Raw genomic sequence first — 19,238 nt, forward strand, 5'->3', positions numbered from 1 at the left:
CTGCCCTCATGGAGTTTATCGTCTAGTTATGGGAGAATGACAATAAACAAAAATAGTACTGGAAATACATAAAAGAGCACTAGAAAACAAAGTCAGGGAAAGGAGAGATACAGAACGAATGTGTGCATGTGTGCATACGTGTATGCACTTATACCAAGAAGAATATCTGAGGGAAAAGCGTTCCTGCAAAAGGAACCGCAAAGTGCCAAGGCCCTGAGGTGATTGTGTAATCTGTCTGGAACACTCAGAGAACAGCAACGGAGTAAGTATGGCAGGGTAAGAATGAGCGAGGGAAGAGCAGCAAGAGAAAGTCTAGGTAAGAGTGTGTGGAAGAATAGACCATAGGAGGTCACATAGGCCACTGTAGTACTTTGGTTTCTACTCAGAAAAAAAGAAGTCATTGGATGGTTTTGAGTAAAGGAGTGGTGAGCACTAGCTCACATCTTAACAGGGTCATGCAGCAGCTGACCTGAGCACAGTCTTTAAGGAAATAACCACAGAAGCAAGGAGATGAGGCGGGAGGCTGTTGCAATGACCCAGGGAAGAGATGAAGATGTCTCAGACCAAAATGGTAGCAGAGGATGTGTGAGAAGGGCTTCGATTCTGAATATATTTTGAAGATACAGACAACAGCATTTGCATGTGAAATATAACAGAGAAAGAACAGTCAAGGATAATGATCTGGGCTGAAGGGTCTTGGGACTGAAAGATAAAGAAGCCATTAATTGAGATAGGGAAGACCATGGGAGGAGTAGGTTTTGGGGGAGGTTACATTTGAAAAGTCCATTAGACATCTTAGTAGTAATAATGAATAGGCAATTGTATACATGGGTCTAGAATTTAGAGGAAAGACTGGCAAAGGAATGGAATTTAAAAATCTGATGCTGAATGAAATCACTAAAGGAATGTAGATAAAAGACATCAAAGAATTTAGCCCTGGGCTGTCCAAGATTTCCAGTTGATGAGGAAGTACCAGCAAAGCAGAGAAAGGAGTAGTCAGTGTGACAGAAGGAAAACCAAAAAAGTGTGGTTCCAGAAACCAAACAAATAAAGTATTTCAAAGAGGATGGAATAATCCACCATGTCAACTATTGTTCATGGTCAAGTAAGATTCTGGCTGAAAATTTATCCCTGAATTTAGCAACGTGAAGGTCGTGGGTGATCTTGACTAGTTTAGCTGAGTGGTGTGGTTGAAAACATAACTGGGGTAGGCTGAAGAAAGTGGAAGGAAAGCCAGTACACTCAGTTCTTTCAAGGAATCTTCCTATAAAGAAAAGAAAAAAAAAATGACACACCTAGAGCAATATGAGGTCCAATGTGAGAGGAAGTAACATTTTCACATGGTGATGGAGTTTCCATTAGAACAGGAAATACTGATGAGAAGAGAGCAAAGGATGATTACAGCTGTGTATGGATACTTCTAGCAGAGAGGGGATGGGGAATGAGATCCAGTACCCACATGGTGGGTTGGCCCTTGCTGGGAACATAGTCACTGGAGATAAAGCAGAGCATCCAGGCAAATATGCAACTCCACAGGCGGGGTTGTGAAAATGCCTGGATGTTCTCCTCCATTTGCCTTTATTTTCTCAATGACACAGGGAAGCAAGTTCACTGGGGGATCGTGAGATGAGAAGGGGTTAGCAGAGCTTTAAGGAGGGGGAGATGAAACAGAAGTCTTTTAGAAGAGTGGAAAATTGAATGGAAAAGGGATATTTAGTGCGATCTCTGGCCAGCAACTGAGGGCCAGTTGACCATGAATTGAGGATGACACCAGCCAGTGGTGTCCTGCCCAAGGTCAGCTTATGGGTGCAGGTATAGGAACTAGACATCAAGGGTTAAGGATGTACAAAGCAAATATGATAAATATTGATTGAATCACATTAAATTGAGTGAAACTTATTTCCTGTCATCGTATAGACATCAGAGGGCCGTTTTCTCTTGGAATCACATGCCTGTCCCACCAGGGTTTTGCCACCTTTAAGACAAAATCCACAAAACCCAGTATGCTGAAATACTCACCGCCCTTCAAATCTGTGTTTTAAAAAATCAAACAGCGCTTTTTGCATCATATCTGTGACCTGCAATTGAGCAAGGAATAAATTAAGATATGACCAAAAAAAATTACTAATGATGATAAAATAATTTTACTTCTCTTAGGAACACTTGAAAACCTGAGCTTTGCATTTGGAAACAGTGGCAGTATGAGGTTGCCGCATTTTTCTGCTTCTGAGTTCTGATGCAATGACAATTAAACTGAACTTATCATGATATTTTAGGGACAAATAACACTGCAGGTGGTTTCCGTCGGTCTCCATTTGACACTATTTCCTGGACTGAGTACATTGCAGCTAGCAGAAATCTTCAAAGCAACAGCCAGGTAAACAAAACAGAAAAAGGACGAAGCAGTGTATTCCACAGCTTGCAGAACAACATGCTTTGCTGCTATGAGCTCTCTAAGCTCTAAAGTTGGCTCCTTAAGCTGTAAAATTCAGAGAGAGGGTCAGAAGTAGGAGGCAGCGTCACAAAGAAGTTAAGCATGCAAAAGTCAAGCTTCCTGTTGAAGGCTTGCTACCCACCTCATAGCCCTTCAGAGAAGGGCCTACTAGGACCACTGGTCGCATGGAAGGTACCACATCATACGGAGGAGTGTGCTCTGTCTGCAGAGAGAGGAGAGGCTTTTAGACGTTTCACAGGCAGGTGGAACATCAATATTTTATGTATAAGGTACTCTTTCTGAGCTCTGTAATATGAGGCACTGGCTTTCCAGACATTTTTTTTTTTCCCCACTTGTCTCTTTTCTACGTAAACCCAATCAAAGATTGGTGGGTTCATTTTCCTAAAGTTTCAAGTTAATGTTGTCTAGAGTTTTCTTGCTCATCTCAAGAAATGCTACAGACCTATTCGTTCCTAAAGCAAGAGATGCTGCTTTTGAACAAAAACTAGTTGATAGAACAAAGAGAAACATGCCTCATGCAAGATAGGTGCTTTAGGCTTGACTAGAATGTTAATATTGCTTTTTGGCTGCATTTGAATTTTCTAAAGAGTTGTAGTGATTAGACCTAATATGGTTAATTACAGAGGAAAGAAAGATTTCATTACCTTTGCATCTTACGTGTTTGTCTTACCTGTGTAAAACCTAATTTCAAAATATTGTAACTCTCACTACCAATACTTTTTACCTACTCTCAAAATATTGTAACTCTCACTACTGTCAAAATTCCATTTTATTGCGAGAGTGTAAATGAGCATGCATGCTTATTCTAGTAAACAGTAATCATGATCCCTGCTCACAGCTTAGAGATCAATGCTTTTGGATTTTTTGGTTTCTATACCTTGGTAATTCAAAGGTAAGGTTTATGTGTCTTTGAGGGTAGGTGATTAATGTATAATAATATATTCAACCATGCTATAGTGGTCTCAAAAGGTTCCTTATCAACGTGCATATCTAATATGATTCTCAAAAGTAGTGTTTCCGTTAGATAACAAATCATGTCTTTCTGCAGTAATTTCTTTTCAATAAGAGGGGAGGAGCTAAATTTTGTAGCAATTTCTAAAACTATCAACACTTTTCAGGTTAATTGCTTCAAATAAAATGGTTAAATAACATCTTTCAAAAATTAAGTAACAGCTAATTGGTTTATATTAAAATTGACTCTTTTGATAGCATAAAATATTAAATTGACCCAAAGATGACTTTTTTAAAAAGAATGCAGAAGAGCGATATGGCCTTAGACACAGGGATAAGCAAATCATTGCTATATGAATCTTCCTGGCTAAGGAGTGTCAAAAAATATAACTTGAGAATGACACACACCAACTGAAAAATGTTCCATAAACGATTTTAAGAAATCAATACACTGATGTGCAGATATGAATGTCATTTTTCCATCTGCCCATCACTCAAGAACATTTTATTGTTGCTTAAAATTGCCCATTACGAACTTTTCTGGCTTCATTTGAATTCACATTGCCTCAGGGGGGAATTAAAAAGCATTTCAAATTCAAAAGCTTCCATCTGAGATTTCACCCGCAGTCACAGACGATATAATCAGAGGGGAGAAAAATATTACCATGACTATGCTGTCAAATTTCACTGCCTAAAATTTCATCTAGCATTCAGAATTCATTTTAATTGACATAATCAAGGTAGAATACAGTTTGGAACAGAAAAAAAAAAAAAACAAGACAAACATAATATAGTGACAGCACACATACCACACAAGCATCACTCTAAAAGCAACCTAAAACACAGAAAACGATCTTCTCATTGAATCTTAGGCCATTGTTTTGCTTTTGAATTCTACGTTGATTTTAACCACATTATCAATAACATAAGAAGAATGAATACCAGTGCCGAAGGCATCATAAGCATATTTCTTAAATTATTTCATGTCTGCCACCTGGGATCATACTGAAAATATTGAGAAGCCAAGTCCTTATAACTATGCGGTGTAAGAACACCTTTTCCACCGTTGAGATTAGGAATGTAAATTTCCTGCATTTTAGTAACAGCTACCAAGAAATTTTATCTCAAGACTTTAATTCTGAAGTGGCCCGGTGGTTGATAGGTCTTTGGTTCCTTCGATCTATAACTTCCAACTAGCAAAGGGTCACCCATTGCTGGTAATCAATCGGCTTCTTAATCAATAGGGTAGCTACAGAAATTACCTTATTTGATGGAATATTGGTGCGTTGTGCCCTATGAAGAATGACACCATCATTTTTATCTACTCTTTCCTGTTAACCCTATTTAGCTGACTTTTTTTGGGGGGGAGGGGGAGACAGAGTTGTCTAGCTCTGTTGCCCAGGCTGGAGTGCAGTGGCACGATCGCGGCTCACTGCAATCTCCGCCTTCCAGGTTCAAGCAATTCTTCTGCCTCATCCTCCCAAGTAGCTGGGATTACAGGTGCCTGCCACCATACCAGGCTAATTTTTTGTATTTTTAGCAGAGACGGCGTTTCACCATGTTGGCCAGGCTGGTCTCAAACTCCTGACCACAGGTGATTCACCTGCCTCAGTCACCCAAAGTGCTGGGATTACAGGTGTGAGCCATTGCTCCCTGCCTGCTCAAATTATTGAAAAAAAATTATGACAAACGTTTTTAAAGTTTTAGAATTTAAAGGTAAGCAAACTTCAAAAACCTATCTTGACAAACGTGGTTTTAGTTCACATTCCTGCTCTGTCAAGTCCAGAATGTCTTAGCGATGCCAACTTTCTAAGCTTCTGAATGATGGACACTGTTAGTCACTTGGCTGCAAGCTTTAGCTATAACAAGAAGATCAGACCTGAGAGATGGGCCCACTGTTGTGGATGAACATCAAGCTGAGGCTTTCTGTGTTAACGCAAATTTCCCAGTGTTGCAAATTTTGTCTGGAGTGCTGAAGTTTTCCCTTATTAAAGTAGTCATAGTTGATTCAAAAAAGCCAACTTTACAGTTCAGTATCTGACACCTCATTAATGACTTTAGAGTTCCTCCACAAACCAAAATACTTGTTTGCAGAAGAAAAGTGTTCATTATGTGGAGAGTTTGAGGGCAGAGGATAAACAGACTTGACATCACATCTGAGTGTGAGAATATATCCACGGTTTTGCCAGACTTGGCGACATTAGTATGACTCTAAAAGACAGCATTGTAGCTGTAGAAACTGATGGGTAAAAGAGGGAAATAAAAGGGAAATTTGGGGGGAGGGTAGTGGTCCTTAAAAAATAATGCTATAAAGCTACAAAATAGGTAAGAGGAAACAGGCTTTGTCTGAAGTAACGAGAGCTCAGAAATACCCTATAGTTTCCATTTAGGGCACAAGGAGCCTCACTGTGTAGCATCTTGGATGGCCAATGGCAAAGGCTCTATGCATGACCACTGGCTGCACTGTCCAATGAGTGAGATGCTAAAATCTGACTGATGGAGAAGGCAAGAACATCGGGAGAATATTTATATATGACAATAGGAAAAACTCACAGTAAACCGCCAAAACAAGCCTGCAGTTTTCCACTGGTCTTGTTCATCTGCAGATTTTGCACCTAGTGGATTAGAAGTTTAAATACTGACTAAATTAAAACTTGAATACTTTTGTTTAGTACAAGCTATGTATCTGGATATCATAAGTCAGAGTTTAATAACTGCTTTAATATGTTTGATCATAAGTTAAATTTCTGGATAAAAGAAAGAGACAGACAGAATAAGCATGCACAGTTTAGGTGCATTATATGGAGCTGTCGGTGTTTGACATCCTTGAATGTTGAAACAAATTCCCTTGGTGGTAGATATTATTCCATCAAAAAGGATAAGTACTGTAATAGTGTTTTAACAGGTCACTCCCTGAATTTAGTTGGTTTGAAATGCATGAACTCAATTAGCTGTTGATAAGTTCTTTGCTTGGGACAGAAATGACCGTATTTAATACAACTGTGGGAATTAATGCTAATGATGCCAGTGGCAGGATAAACACAGCTTATGTCAATGTAAACTTACCGATTTCTGCTTCTGCTTAGCTACAGCAGCGTGGAAAAGAAACAAATAACAGAGCATGCACGTTATTGGCTTGTCAAAGGACGCAGACAGTCAACAGGACTAGAAATGTGACGCAGTGCAGTTGAGCAGGTGGACAATGGGAGCTTGGAAGTTAATGTTACCTTCTTAAAGAAGGGCATTCGTTTCTCTTTGGAGTGGGGTGACGTTACACTGTTTGCACTGGGTTTAGGGGAGCGGTGGTTTGCTGGAATATCATTTTCTTCTGCATCTAAGCCAGTAGCATCTATGTCTACAGCTATATACAGACAAACAGTTCAAAAATCAGGTGGACAGGAGAGGAAAAATAGGTTATAAAGAAAATAAAATGAAAGCAAATAAAACTAACCATAGTTAAAAAAAAAAAACTATCATGAATACTCAACACAGTACGCAAAGAAAATAAAATTTAAAGGTAAAGCACGTTAAGAATGCAAGGTAATCAAATCTAATGAAACTGAAAGATACCCTTATAACCCGTTTGCTTGAATGAATCAGTTTCATGCTAGATCTCTTGAATATTTTCAGAGAAACATTTTAAATCTGTAGTTTCAAATATAATGTTGATATTCTGTGTATCAACTGTATAAAAGTGCAGTACAGAACATTTGACTTCAGATCTTACAATATCTTAAACCAGCTTTGAGATAACAAGTGACTACTTTGAAAACCTTTATTATAGGTGAATGCAAAAGTAACTGCGGTTTTTGCCTTGTTGGAATTTGCCATTTGATATTGGAATACATTCTTAAATCAATGTGGTTATGTTATACATAATTTTAATGGGCATTTTTCACGTTATGCATTTTTTGCTAATGACTTATTACTTGCTGTTTATGTGTATTTTAGACTATGGAAATGATGTCAGACAAAAAGCGAACTTGAGTGACTTTCTTATTCTAGTTCAAAATGGGTCGTAAAGCAGTAGAGACAGCTTGCAATATCAACAATGCATTTGGCCCAGGAGTTGCTAATGAACGTATAGTGCAGTGGTGGTTCAAGAAGCCAATTTGCAAAGGAGAAGAGAGCCTCGAAGATGAAGAGCAGAGTGGCTGACCATTGGAAGTTGACAACGACTACTTGAGAGCAATCATCAAAGCTGATTTTCTTACAACTGCACGAGAAGTTGCTGAAGAATTCAACATCGACCATTCTATGGTCGTTCTGCATTTGAAGCAAATTAGAAAGGTGAAAAAACTCGATAAGTGGGTGCCCTATGAGCTGAGCCAAAAAAAAATTGTTGTTTGGAAGAGTCATCTTCTCTTATTTTGTGCAACAACAATGAACCATTTTTCAATCGGATTGTGACAGGTGACAAAAATTGGATTTTATATGACAACCAGTGACAACCAGCTCAGCTGTTGGACTGAGAAGCTCCAAAGCACTTCCCAAAGCCAAACTTGCACCAAAAAAAAGAAAGGTCATGGTCACTGTTTGGTGGTGTGCTGCCAGTCTGATCCACTATAGCTTTCTGAATCCCAGCGAAAACATTACATCTGAGAAGTACGCTCAGCAGATGGATGAGATGCACCGAAAACTAGAACGCCTGTAGCCAGCATCGGTCAACAGAAAGGGCCCAATTCTTCTCCATGACAACTCCCAACTGCACGTTGCACAACCAGCACTTCAAAAGTTGAATGAATTGGGCTATGAAGTTTTGCCTCATCCGCCATATTTACCTGACCTCTCAACAACCGACTGCCACTTCTTCAAGCATCTCGACAACTTTTTGCAGAGAAAATGGTTCCACAACCAGGAGGATGCAGAAAATGCTTTCCAAGAGTTTACCGAATCCCAAAGCACAGATTTTTATGCTACAGGAATAAACAAACTTATTTCTCATTGGCAAAAATGTGTTGATTGTAATGGTTCCTGTTTTGATTAATAAAGATGTATTTGAGCCTAGTTATGATTCAAAATCCATGGTCCAAAACCGCAATTACATTTGCACCAACAATACAATGTGCAAAAACAGATTTTTCTTTTTGCAGATTTTGTGTAAAATTAAGGACAGTGTGAAAAGTTTCACTAAAGTTGCAACAGATATTTGAGAGAAAGAGAGAATGGAAAATTCTCAATCCAGTCAGTGCAAAGGAGTCATACACAAGACCAATGATTCAGGGAGGGCTCCAGGAAGGACAGGATTAAAACGATTTTAGGCTGATTAAGACTAATGGGAAAACACTGGGACCCAAGATATCCGAATGAAATCAGTCTAATAAAATGACACTGGAAGACTTCTGGTGACTTATGCAAAGCCACTGGGTTTAACAAAAGAGGCAGAGTGAAAGGGCACGAGGACCCAGGAGGATATGCCACTGGTTTCCTCATCTGTAAAATGAAGGGTTTAGCTTTGTTGCTTGACATGCTTTTACTTTTCCCATTGTTCCACCTGAAAATACAGTACTTAAAAAGTGTTACAAGAAAATAAGGTGCGTAATCTCACTTCAAATTTTACAAAATGCTTCCACGTGCAACCATAATAGCTACAGAATTTTATCAACTGCAGAATCAGAGATGGAAATACTTTAAAGATAAACTTCAATGCTCTTATTTTTAAGATTAAAAAACTCAAAATTTAAGGGACTTGTTCTTGGCAAAAACTCAGCAGTCAGGATTCAGACCTACTCCTCCTGTGTGAGTCTATAACCCTCTGTATACCACACTGCCCACCAAAGTGAGCCTGTAACCGTCCCTATACCACACTGCCCATCCAGGCGAAGTCCCTTCTCAATCAGGGTGCCCTCTTTCAGTTCCCTTCACATCCTGAATGGGGTCATGTCCTTGGTGTCAGGATTCAGGATGACATCGTAGAGCTGGGCTAGCTAGAAAATTATTCTATGATTAAGAATCAGTCAAGGAGAAGAAAAAAAATTTACTCACCCCAGGAAAGCATCACATTATACATGTTAGCTCTCTAACAAAAACCACGGTACATTTAGATTGAAGGAAGGAACAAATTACCACTTTGAAATAACAGACAGCTTGGTGTTACAATACAGCTACCATTCCCTGTGATACACAAGCTGAACTGCTCAAAACAGTTCTAACCTTTTCAAAGGATGGGAGATCATCTGACGGGCATCACATTATTTTTCGGTTTTGAAGTTGTTATGGATATTAAATACCAGCCGTTTGAAAACTAGGATCTCTTATTATTCCTTTTCATTTGATTAGGTAGGAAACCTGTGATGGAGTGAATACCTGCCACTGTTTGTACACTATTACAAATATCAGCTATTGCTTGCATAATGCAGGAGGTATGATTTTCTATCAAAAGAAGGTAATAATGGACTGAATTAATTCCAAATAGGTAGACTTAACATAGTAAGTAGTATGTCTCTTCTTTGCCCCATCTTTGCATACTGATGTGCTAAAAGGTTTAGCATGTGGTATGTAGGGAAAACATAAAATGTGCCTAGGGGTCTAACCAATGCTGACTTGTATACCATCCTATAGCTAATCCTTTGCTCATATAGGAAAGTTTCCTTATGGGGCTTATGGAATGGCATAAACCAGGACAGAGTCTCAGAAAAGTCTTCAGGAATGGTTTTCCTTGAATCTCAATTCAAGCAGCATGTTGTTAGCGCTTTCCTGGATATGAAGGACAAGATCTGGGTCAGGATTTCATTATTCCTACAATACATGTTAACCAAAATCAAGAGTTTCCTTTCTGGTGGTAAATTCCCATATGTTTTATCTTTCTCATCTTTTATTGGGCTTATAAAGACCACATTCAAGGGACAGTACCCTTTGAGGGCTTTTCTAAAATTCAAGATAACCAATTAAATGTCAGAATTTACAGGACCCTGGGATGGTCACGTTCATGAGTTGGATTTTGTGATTTGCCCATTGAATCTAGCCTCCTGTGATCATCAGGTGTATTTTTGTTTTTTAAAGAAAGGGTGAGGCTGGGCATGGTGGCTCATGCCTGTAATCCCAGAAGTTTGGGAGGCCAAGGTGGGCAGAGCACCTGAGGTCGGGAGTTCGAGACCAGCCTGGCCAACATGGTAAAACCCTGTCTCTACTAACAATACAAAAATTAGCCAGGTGTGGTGGCCGGTGCCTGTAATCCCAGCTACTTTGGATGCTGAGGTGAGAGAATCATTTGAACCTGGGAGGTGGAGGTTGCAGTGAGCTGAGACTGTGCCACTGCACTCCAGCCTGGGTGACAGTGAGACTCCATCTCAAAAAAAATGAAGAAGGTGGAAATGCATAAATCTTTGCCTGCAACATTGCCCAGGTGTTTGGCTTTCCACACACATAGCCTGAGTCAGGTTTGAAATTTACCTGTATCTGGACATGAGGACTGGAAATCCAAATTGAGAACTTTCTATAATTTACTACTTCTGACATTTGGTTAACTCAGGTCTAAAAACATCTTGAGTTCATTCTGAAATACGTAGAATTCTGAAATGTGGTCGCTTTCAAAACATACTATAGAAACTTAACAAGACAGTTAAGAAGCATTTTCAAATCTGTTTGGCTACATGCATTTTATTAGACTCGGATGGTTCTCCTTTTTATGAGAGATGTTAACTTTTTTAAATTTCGTACTTCTATTTCCATACTTTAAAAAACATTAGTATTTACTTGGAAAGAACTGCTTTCACATATTTGAAAAGTCTCATTCCTCATTAGCATGCATATTATTATTAGTGATAGAAAGCCTTGGGAACATTTTATCTGTCTATCTATCTATCTATCTCTATCTAGTCTATCTATCTATCTATGACAGGGTCTCCCTCTGTTGCCCAGGCTGGAGTGCAGTGACATAATCATGGCTCAGTGTAGCCTCAACCTCCTATACTCAAGTGAACCTCCTACCTCAGCCTCCCAAGGAGCCGGGACTACAGGCACACACCACCATACCCAGCTAATTTTTTTTTTTTTTTAAAGAAACTGGGCCTCACTACATTATCCAGGCTGGTCTTGAACTCCTGGGCTCAAGTGATCCTCCTGCCTCAGCCTCCCAAAGTGCTGGGATTACAGGCGTGAGCCATGGCACCCAGCACATTGTTTTGAAATTTAAGTTTTGGTCTTAAAGGCTCGGGTCAAGTTAAGCAGAGCTTGGGGTTGAGACGTATGTACGCACGTGTATGTGGGTGTGATGTATGTGTTCTACAACTGGCTATGACACCATTGCCCAGATGTCAAGTGGGAAATTTTCCAAGTTCTTGACAGCATCCAAACCTATATACTTTAGGCAGATACTTATATTCTTTGGTCTGGCAATGGGTGAGGGGAATAGTAGACAGGACCTCTAGAAACAAGATGAAAATGATCATTCCAGGCCCATCCACACTTGATAGCTGGAGCAGTTGTGCCTGGAGGTGGATTGGGAGAACTTCTCTTTAGAGCTCTCTGAAGGTTTCCTTTAAATCAGTTGAGCTATTGATAAAAAAAATTATCTCAGAGTCCTGATATGCTTACTATACATTTTATAGTTGGTTATAGCTCCAATTGACTCAGTCACCAGAAAAGTCACTTGAAAGTTGGTGTATCTCTACAAAACCTTGGTGAACATTTAAATCACCTTCTTAAATATTACACTCTTCATGGAACTTTACTTTTAGTAATGTCAAACATCTGCCTACAAAATGGAATATTATTTTACAAGTATATGAACTTGTTCCTCAAAATGCATACACCTCCTTTCATTATACAGACGGTCCTTGACATACAGTGGTTCAACTCAAGATTGTGCAAGCTTATTATGAATTTTTCAGGACATAACCTCATCAGAAGTCAAGGAATGTCTGAACTTTACGATGGTTCGACTTAGGGCTTTTTACTGGGTCTGTCCACATGTTAAGTGCATTTTGAGTTACGATATTTTCCATGTATGAAGGGCTTATTGAGATGTATCTCTATCATAAGTGTAGGAGCATCTGTGTTGCCAAAACCACTGGAGGGCTACAATATGGCTGGAGGGATGGAAGAATTTTTCTGATATATAGAAAGAAGTGAGGCTGACATTTGCGGGCAGAAGTGCTGCTTTATCGCAAGGTCTTTTTCCATTTTAGGAGCCTAGTAGCAGTCCCTAGAAATCACTGAAATTGTCTTTGAGATATGTAAGAAGAGTGTAAGGTTTATATAGGAATCCCTGCAACTTCACACATTTGAGAAGGAGCAGGATAGGCCTCCCTTCCTTTGTGGATTCAGGGGCTCCTTAATTATCAAGGGAAGGTATAAGCTTCACATAATACCTACAGAGGCTTTCATTTTCATTTCATGCGTACTATTTTACTTAATTTTGAGCATCTTAGAATTGCTTGCTTCAAGTTATAAGTAGGTAGGTTTTGAATTAATTTGCTTCCTAAAGCAATTAATTTATTGTGCTCAGATTTTGCTCACTTAAAAAGTCCTATATTACTGTGTAGAACTGGGAATTCCAAATAAACAGGAGACCAATGGTTTGAATTGCAAAGAAAGCCCATGATCAGTATCTTAGTTTGCTAATGGCTGGGCATGGTGGCGCATGCCTGTTATCCCAGCAGTTTAGGAGGCTGAGGAAGAGGATCCCTTGAACCCAGGAGTTTTAAGACCAGCCTGGGCAACATAGTCAGACCCCTTCTCTTAAAAAAAAATCCTATAGTTTTTGCTAAGAAGTCCTTAATTGGTCTCTAGAGGCTACCATCATTCAGGAATGAAGCTGATTATCAGTAACAGAGAAATCTTGTCCTTGAAGCACCTCCGTCACTGTGTGACTAGTTCCTTGATTTTTCCATAGTTGTGCAACTCTCTGTTTTTTATCTCGTCCCATTTCCAGCTTTCTAGAAATCACACACAGTATGATTTTGCTGAAACGCCCTGGCAGCCAACCTTTACAATCTTACTCTGATTCCCAAGTACAATTCTCTTAGCAAACTGAGATGCTGATCATGTGCTTTTTTTGCAATTCAAATCATTGGTCTTCTGTGTATATAGAATTCCAAGTTCTACACAGAATAGGAGAGTTCCCAGACTTAGCAAATATAAATGCAGTTAAATCTGAATTTAAAACCATGTTTTAATATAAGTATGTTCCATGCATTTTTAGTGTAAGTATGCCCCATGCAATATGTACTTAAACTAGTAAATTATTGTTTATCTGAAATTCAAATTTAAGTAGGTGTGCTTTATTTTATCCAGCAACCATTAGGATGAACCCATCGCTTTGGAAAGACAACAGTAGTTACTCGTCCCACAAACGTTTTCCTCTTTTTTCTATACTTCTTGTCTGTGTCTTCCACAGAACTTCTCTGGTAGAGCCCATGGCAGGCCAATCCTCTGTCTTCAATTTACTCTCTGTTCCTTACCTTTCTAAAGCTTTTATCCTTCTATTTAATGTTAAGATTCTATCTCACATTGTGCTATGGTTGTTGGCGAGTATTCACCCATTTACTGCCCATGACAAGCGCCATCACAGGAACTAGGGATTAAAGGTTAAATATGGCTGGGTGTGGTGGCTCACACCTATAAACCCAGCTCTTTGAGAGGCTGAGGCAGGTGGATCGCTTGAACTCAGGAGTTTGAGACCAGCCTGGGCAACATGGTGAAATTCCATCTCTACAAAAAATACAAAAATTAGCCGAGCATGATGGTGTGCACCTGTAGTTCCAGTTACTTGGGAAGCAGAGGTGGGAAGATCGCTTGAGCCCTGGAGGCAGAGGTACAGTGAGCCGAGATCATGCCACTGCACTCCAGCCTGGGCAACAGAGCGAGACTCTGTCTCAAAAAAAATAAAAAAAGTTAAATACATTAATCACTTTGATCATCTACAGCAATGTAGAGTAAACACTTTGACATACTTTTTTTTCCAGCCAGAAAAAAACATTTCCCCATATTGTTTGTAACTCCAAAAGGGCATGCTTACTTCCGATTCCTTTTAATGTCTGTAGGGTTAACATAGTGATTCAGTGTATATGTAAATTCACAAAACTGGATAGGGCTGGGGAAAGCATGAAATGCAATATGTATTATTCAGCATTTATCACCTACTTACCAGACGATGGAGGTGTTGATTTTCTGGAACTAGGTACTATGTCACCCAAACTGGATGATGAATTTCCTCCTGATTTACTGGAGTAAAGCAAAAATTTCTATTAAATCTGACACTTATTTCAGATCCTCAAACATTTATATTACTTAATAAACATGATAATTCATTGTGTTTATATTCAACTTTAAATTTATCTTTCATTTAAGGAAGAAAACAGTATTTCCCAGTGGAGATTCCTGGAGTACTTGAAATAGGCACATGATGGTCTCTGATTTCAAATTGAAGGTTTAATTTTAAAAGGCCCTGAGAGAATGGAAGAGAACCAGTGTAATTTCTGCAGCCCTCAAGTTATCTCCCCAGATCACAGATAGCGAAACAGCACAGATTTATTTTGCTTTTTATTTTAGAGACCCTCAGAGGTGATGCATAGAACCTTAAGGCTAACGTCCAAGATTAATATTTCCTTCTTGTTTGGTTGCAGCTCCTCTGTTTTAGGCTTATTTTATTACTAGTATACTAAGATTGAAAGCACGCAAGCTTTTATGAGCAACCTATCAAAGAACAACAGAGCCACATGAAAACTTGCCAACCACTAAAAGACACACGAAGTGACACGACTAAACAGAATATGATATGATGTAGTCATCAGATAGTACCTAGAATATTTCTCAAGCATGACTCACATGGAGAATGAAACTTGGTTAATTTAGGAATAATCTGAACATCATACATTTCAGAACTACCAAATTCGAAAGTTTGATGTAAGATAAACTTCAGTGTCTCAGAAACATTAGAGTTAATATTAGAACAACAGCATTTGTGTTTTTCAGCAGCATACTGGCATGCTAAATAACATGTTACTGAATGACCCCTCTCTCAGATGAAGATGAGAAGAACATTTTAAATTTGGGCAAAGTAATCTCACTGCCTAATGTTTATTATTATGGCCAAGCCAGGGTCTAGTTGAAAGAATTTGCTACAGCGTCTGTGCATCAAAGGTCAATATTTGCTTATGTAAATATTAATATGAAAATAAAAGTTTTATTAAAGCATCAGTAACAGGCTGAATGTTATTGCTACTGTTCTGGCATTTTTATGCATAAACATCACAAACTTTATTAGGCAATTAGCAAGAGGGCTTTATATCTTTTTACGTTCTTAAGAAATACTCAAATACATTTAGTAAGGGCATCAGACAGTATGTGAAATTAATGACAAGTGATATTTATAAAAGCAGTTTCTGGCAGTTATACAGGACCTATTACCAAGACCAAAACATTTTTTTTCCCCGAAGTTTTTTTTTTTTCTTCTGAAGTCTAATTTCAGTTCAAGTTCATGGGTTTTATATTTCCTTTGAATTTTAGTAACAGCCATGTATTATTTGAGTTATATAAAATTGTGACAAATACTGCAAACAGTGACAATGGCTAGGATGCAGATTTGTCCTTGACTTTTAATTCTATTAAAATGCCAAGTTCTTGAATTTTACCCCAATTCCATTTCCATTGAGTTCTGTCAATTTTTATAATTTCTGTATCAGAGTTTTTAAAGACTGCCAGATTCTGGTTATGTTCTCAAAACAAAACTGCATTTAAAATGTTAGGAGAGGCCGGCACAGTGGCTCATGCCTGTAATCCCAACACTCTGGGAGGCCGAGGTGGGTGGATCACCTGAGGTCGGGAGTTTGAGACCAGCCTGGCCCACACAGTGAAACCCTGTATCTACTAAAAATACAAAAATTAGCTGGGCGTGGTGGCGCGTGCCTGTATTCCCAGCTACAGAGAGAGAGGCAGGAGAGAGACTGAGGCAGGAGAATCACTTGAACTCGGGAGTGGAGGTTGCAGTGAGCCCAGATTGCGCCACTGCACTCAAGCCTGGGCACAGAGTGAGACTGAAAAACAGGAGAGAAATGTAAAAACCTGTGAAAGCAAGTAAAAGTATTTTCATATACTTAGGCAAAAATCTTGAGACAAAATAAAATGAAGAAAATCAAAGAAAAAGATATATGGCTGTAAGAAAAGGTAACCTAGTTCTCTGGAGTAAGTTCTGAGATATTACATTCCCTCAAATACGGATAACTCAGAATCCTAAGGAAAAAAATGCAAGTGCAAAACAACGTATCTAATAAAGCAAATAATAACAGATGGCAATAACCATTTGTCCTGGGCTTGCTGTGGCTGGCAAGACCTGGCTCCTTAATTTGCAGTACAGCCTGGAAGTCTGTACAGCATGGAGGTCAGGTTGCCATCTTGGTTCTGACGCTTACTAGCTCTGCGACCTTGGTCAAGTTCTCTAACTTCTCTTAACCTGTTTTCTCATCTGTGACCTGTAAGATCTAATACCCACTGCTCCCACAGGTCCTTATAAAGATGAGTGGAGCACGAATGTTAGCCTAGGCAAGCCCATTTGGGAGACACAGGAGACTACGCTTCTCTGACAATTTTGGGAAAAATTTCTACTCCCTTTGAAGTTGTTCTCATTTCTTAGTTTCTGTATGAAGAGGCAGAAAAAGACACAAGCCTGCCTCTGCAAAAATCCATCCCAAATTTTCCAAAATGCATTCTACAAAACACTCTTCCTAAGACATCAGCCAGAGGAGTTTTGATGAGAAAGTAATTTTAGTAAATACTTTAAACAATTCCCATTCCACCACAGATTCAGTGTCCATGATCACATTAAAAGGCCCTGAAAAATCCTAAAGTAACTTTCTATTACCTAGAACTATCCTAAATTTATTTTATCTTGGAACCCCTTTCTCAAGTGATTTGACAAGAAAATTCTGAAAAATGCTGAATTATCCTAACTAAAAACAAAACGTCCCCCAGCTGGGATAACTTCAAACCTCAACAAACTATATACTACCTAGTTGATAAGAGCAATGTCTACACCCTATTACAACAACATTTTTCCATGTAAGGTGGTTTTTTGTTTGTTTGTTTTTCAGACGGAGTTTCACTGTCGCCCAGGTTGGAACATGATCTCGGCTCACTGCAACCTCCGCCTTCCAAGTTCAAGTGATTTTCATACCTCAGGCTCCTGAGTAGCTGGGATTACAGGCATGTACCACCACACCCAGCTAGTTTTGTATTTTTAGTAGAGACGGGGTTTCACCATGTTGGCCAGGCTGATCTCAAACTCCTGGCCTCAAGTGATCCACCTGCTTTGGCCTCCCAAAGTGCTGGGATTGCAGGCATGAGCCCGTGCCTGGCCATAAGGTTTTATTAACTAGAATTATGATACCATTTTCAATACAGAGGGTAGGAAAACACAAAATAAGGCCAATGGAACATTGAGAATTAAAAGAATACTATCGAGTCTTCAAACACCCTGCAGGCAAAATGCACATGCATTGTTTATGTACATGCCTCAACTTTTTTTTCTCATTAAGAAATGCATTTTCAACAAAAGTTTAATACTGCATATAAAATATGCATTATATATATGTTGGCCTAATGAATAATTTACTGCTGCTAATGATAATAATGGTACATGTCCAGGTTTGTTACACAGGTAAATTGCATGTCACAGGGATTTGGTGTACAGATTATTTTGTCACCCAGATAATGAACATAACACACCAGGAGGTGGTTTTTATGATCCTCACCCTCCTCCCATCCTCCACCCTCAAGTAGTCCCCAGTGTCCAGTGTTCCCTTCCTGGTGTCCTTATGTTCTTAATGTTTAGCTCTCACTTACAAGTGAGAACATGCAGTATTTGTTTTTATTTGTTTGTTTGTTTTTGTTTTTTTGAGATGGAGCCTTGCTCTGTCTCCAGGCGGGAGTGCAGTGGTGCAATCTTGGCTCACTTCAACCTCTGCCTCCAGGGTTCAAGCGATTCTCTTGCCTCAACTTCTCAAGTAGCTGGGACTACAGGCGCATGCCACCTGCCCAGCTAATTTTTGTATTTTTTTTTAGTAGAGATGGGGTTTCACCATGTTGCCCAGGATGGTCTCAATCTCTTAACCTTGTGATTCGCCCACCTCAGCCTCCCAAAGTGCTGGGATTACAGGTGTGAGCCACTGCGCCCGGTCCCCGTATTTGGTTTTCTATTCCTGTGTTAGTTCGCTTGGGATAATGGCCTCCAGCTCCATCCAGGTTGCTGCAAAGGACATGATCTTGTTCTTGTTTTTTTTGAGATGGAGTCTCACTCTGTTGCCCAGGCTGGAGTGCAATGGCACGATCTGGGCTCACTGCAACCTCCACCTCCCGGATTCAAGTAATTCTCCTGCCTCAGTCTCCTGAGTAGCTGGGATTACAGGTGCCCAACACCACACCCGGCTAATTTTTGTATTTTTAGTAGAGATGGGGTTTCAACATGTTTGTCAGGGTAGTCTTGAACTCCTGACCTCAGGTGATCCGTCTGCCTCAGCCTCCCAAAGTTCTGGGATTACAGGCATGAGCCACCGCGCCCAGCCAATCTTGTTCTTTTTTATGCACGCCTCTACTTTTATATGACTGAATGCATCTCACCATCCAAGCGCTCTCAATAACCCAGGAATTAATGAAAGTCAGTTCTGGGGTGGAGGTCTCAAAACACAGAGGAATCCATCTGAACTAAATGAACTTGACAATTATAAAAAGCCAGTTAATGAGGATGGGTGTTCCAAACCACAAAGCATATTCTGTTTCACTCATCTGCTGATGCTTGAAAAAAATACTTGCTAACATTAAGGTATTATCACTGACAAAGGGATTTGCATCTTAGATAAACAAATAAGATGTAAGATGGAGAAAACAGAAATCCAGC

At 39.4% G+C, this 19,238-nt stretch overlaps 1 protein-coding gene and 1 long non-coding RNA gene across 9 annotated transcripts in view; one reads left to right on the top strand and one right to left on the bottom strand.

Annotated features, from left to right (window-relative positions):
• The window catches only part of LOC111549943, a 30,229-nt gene extending 21,869 nt beyond the window's left edge, over positions 1-8,360 (top strand). For both annotated transcript variants that reach the window (XR_002733879.1, XR_002733878.3), the window contains one exon: positions 7,358-8,360. This is a non-coding gene — a long non-coding RNA (uncharacterized LOC111549943). The remainder of the gene's footprint in view (positions 1-7,357) is intronic.
• The window catches only part of CACNB2 (calcium voltage-gated channel auxiliary subunit beta 2), a 413,977-nt gene that overhangs the window by 20,864 nt on the left and 373,875 nt on the right, over positions 1-19,238 (bottom strand). For 4 of the 7 annotated variants that reach the window (XM_023223139.2, XM_023223143.2, XM_031936210.1 and 1 more), the window contains 4 exons: positions 14,496-14,572; positions 6,634-6,767; positions 2,577-2,657; positions 2,020-2,078 (listed from right to left, as the gene is read on the bottom strand). In XM_023223139.2, the coding sequence (XP_023078907.1) occupies positions 2,020-2,078; positions 2,577-2,657; positions 6,634-6,767; positions 14,496-14,572 (351 nt within the window). Of the gene's footprint in view, positions 1-2,019; positions 2,079-2,576; positions 2,658-5,959; positions 6,022-6,472; positions 6,493-6,633; positions 6,768-14,495; positions 14,573-19,238 lie in introns of all 7 variants that reach the window. The other 3 variants (XM_023223141.2, XM_023223144.2, XM_023223140.2) reach the window with 2 other exon arrangements.

Source organism: Piliocolobus tephrosceles, chromosome 9 (assembly GCF_002776525.5).
Source record: "Piliocolobus tephrosceles isolate RC106 chromosome 9, ASM277652v3, whole genome shotgun sequence".
NCBI lineage: Eukaryota > Metazoa > Chordata > Mammalia > Primates > Cercopithecidae > Piliocolobus > Piliocolobus tephrosceles.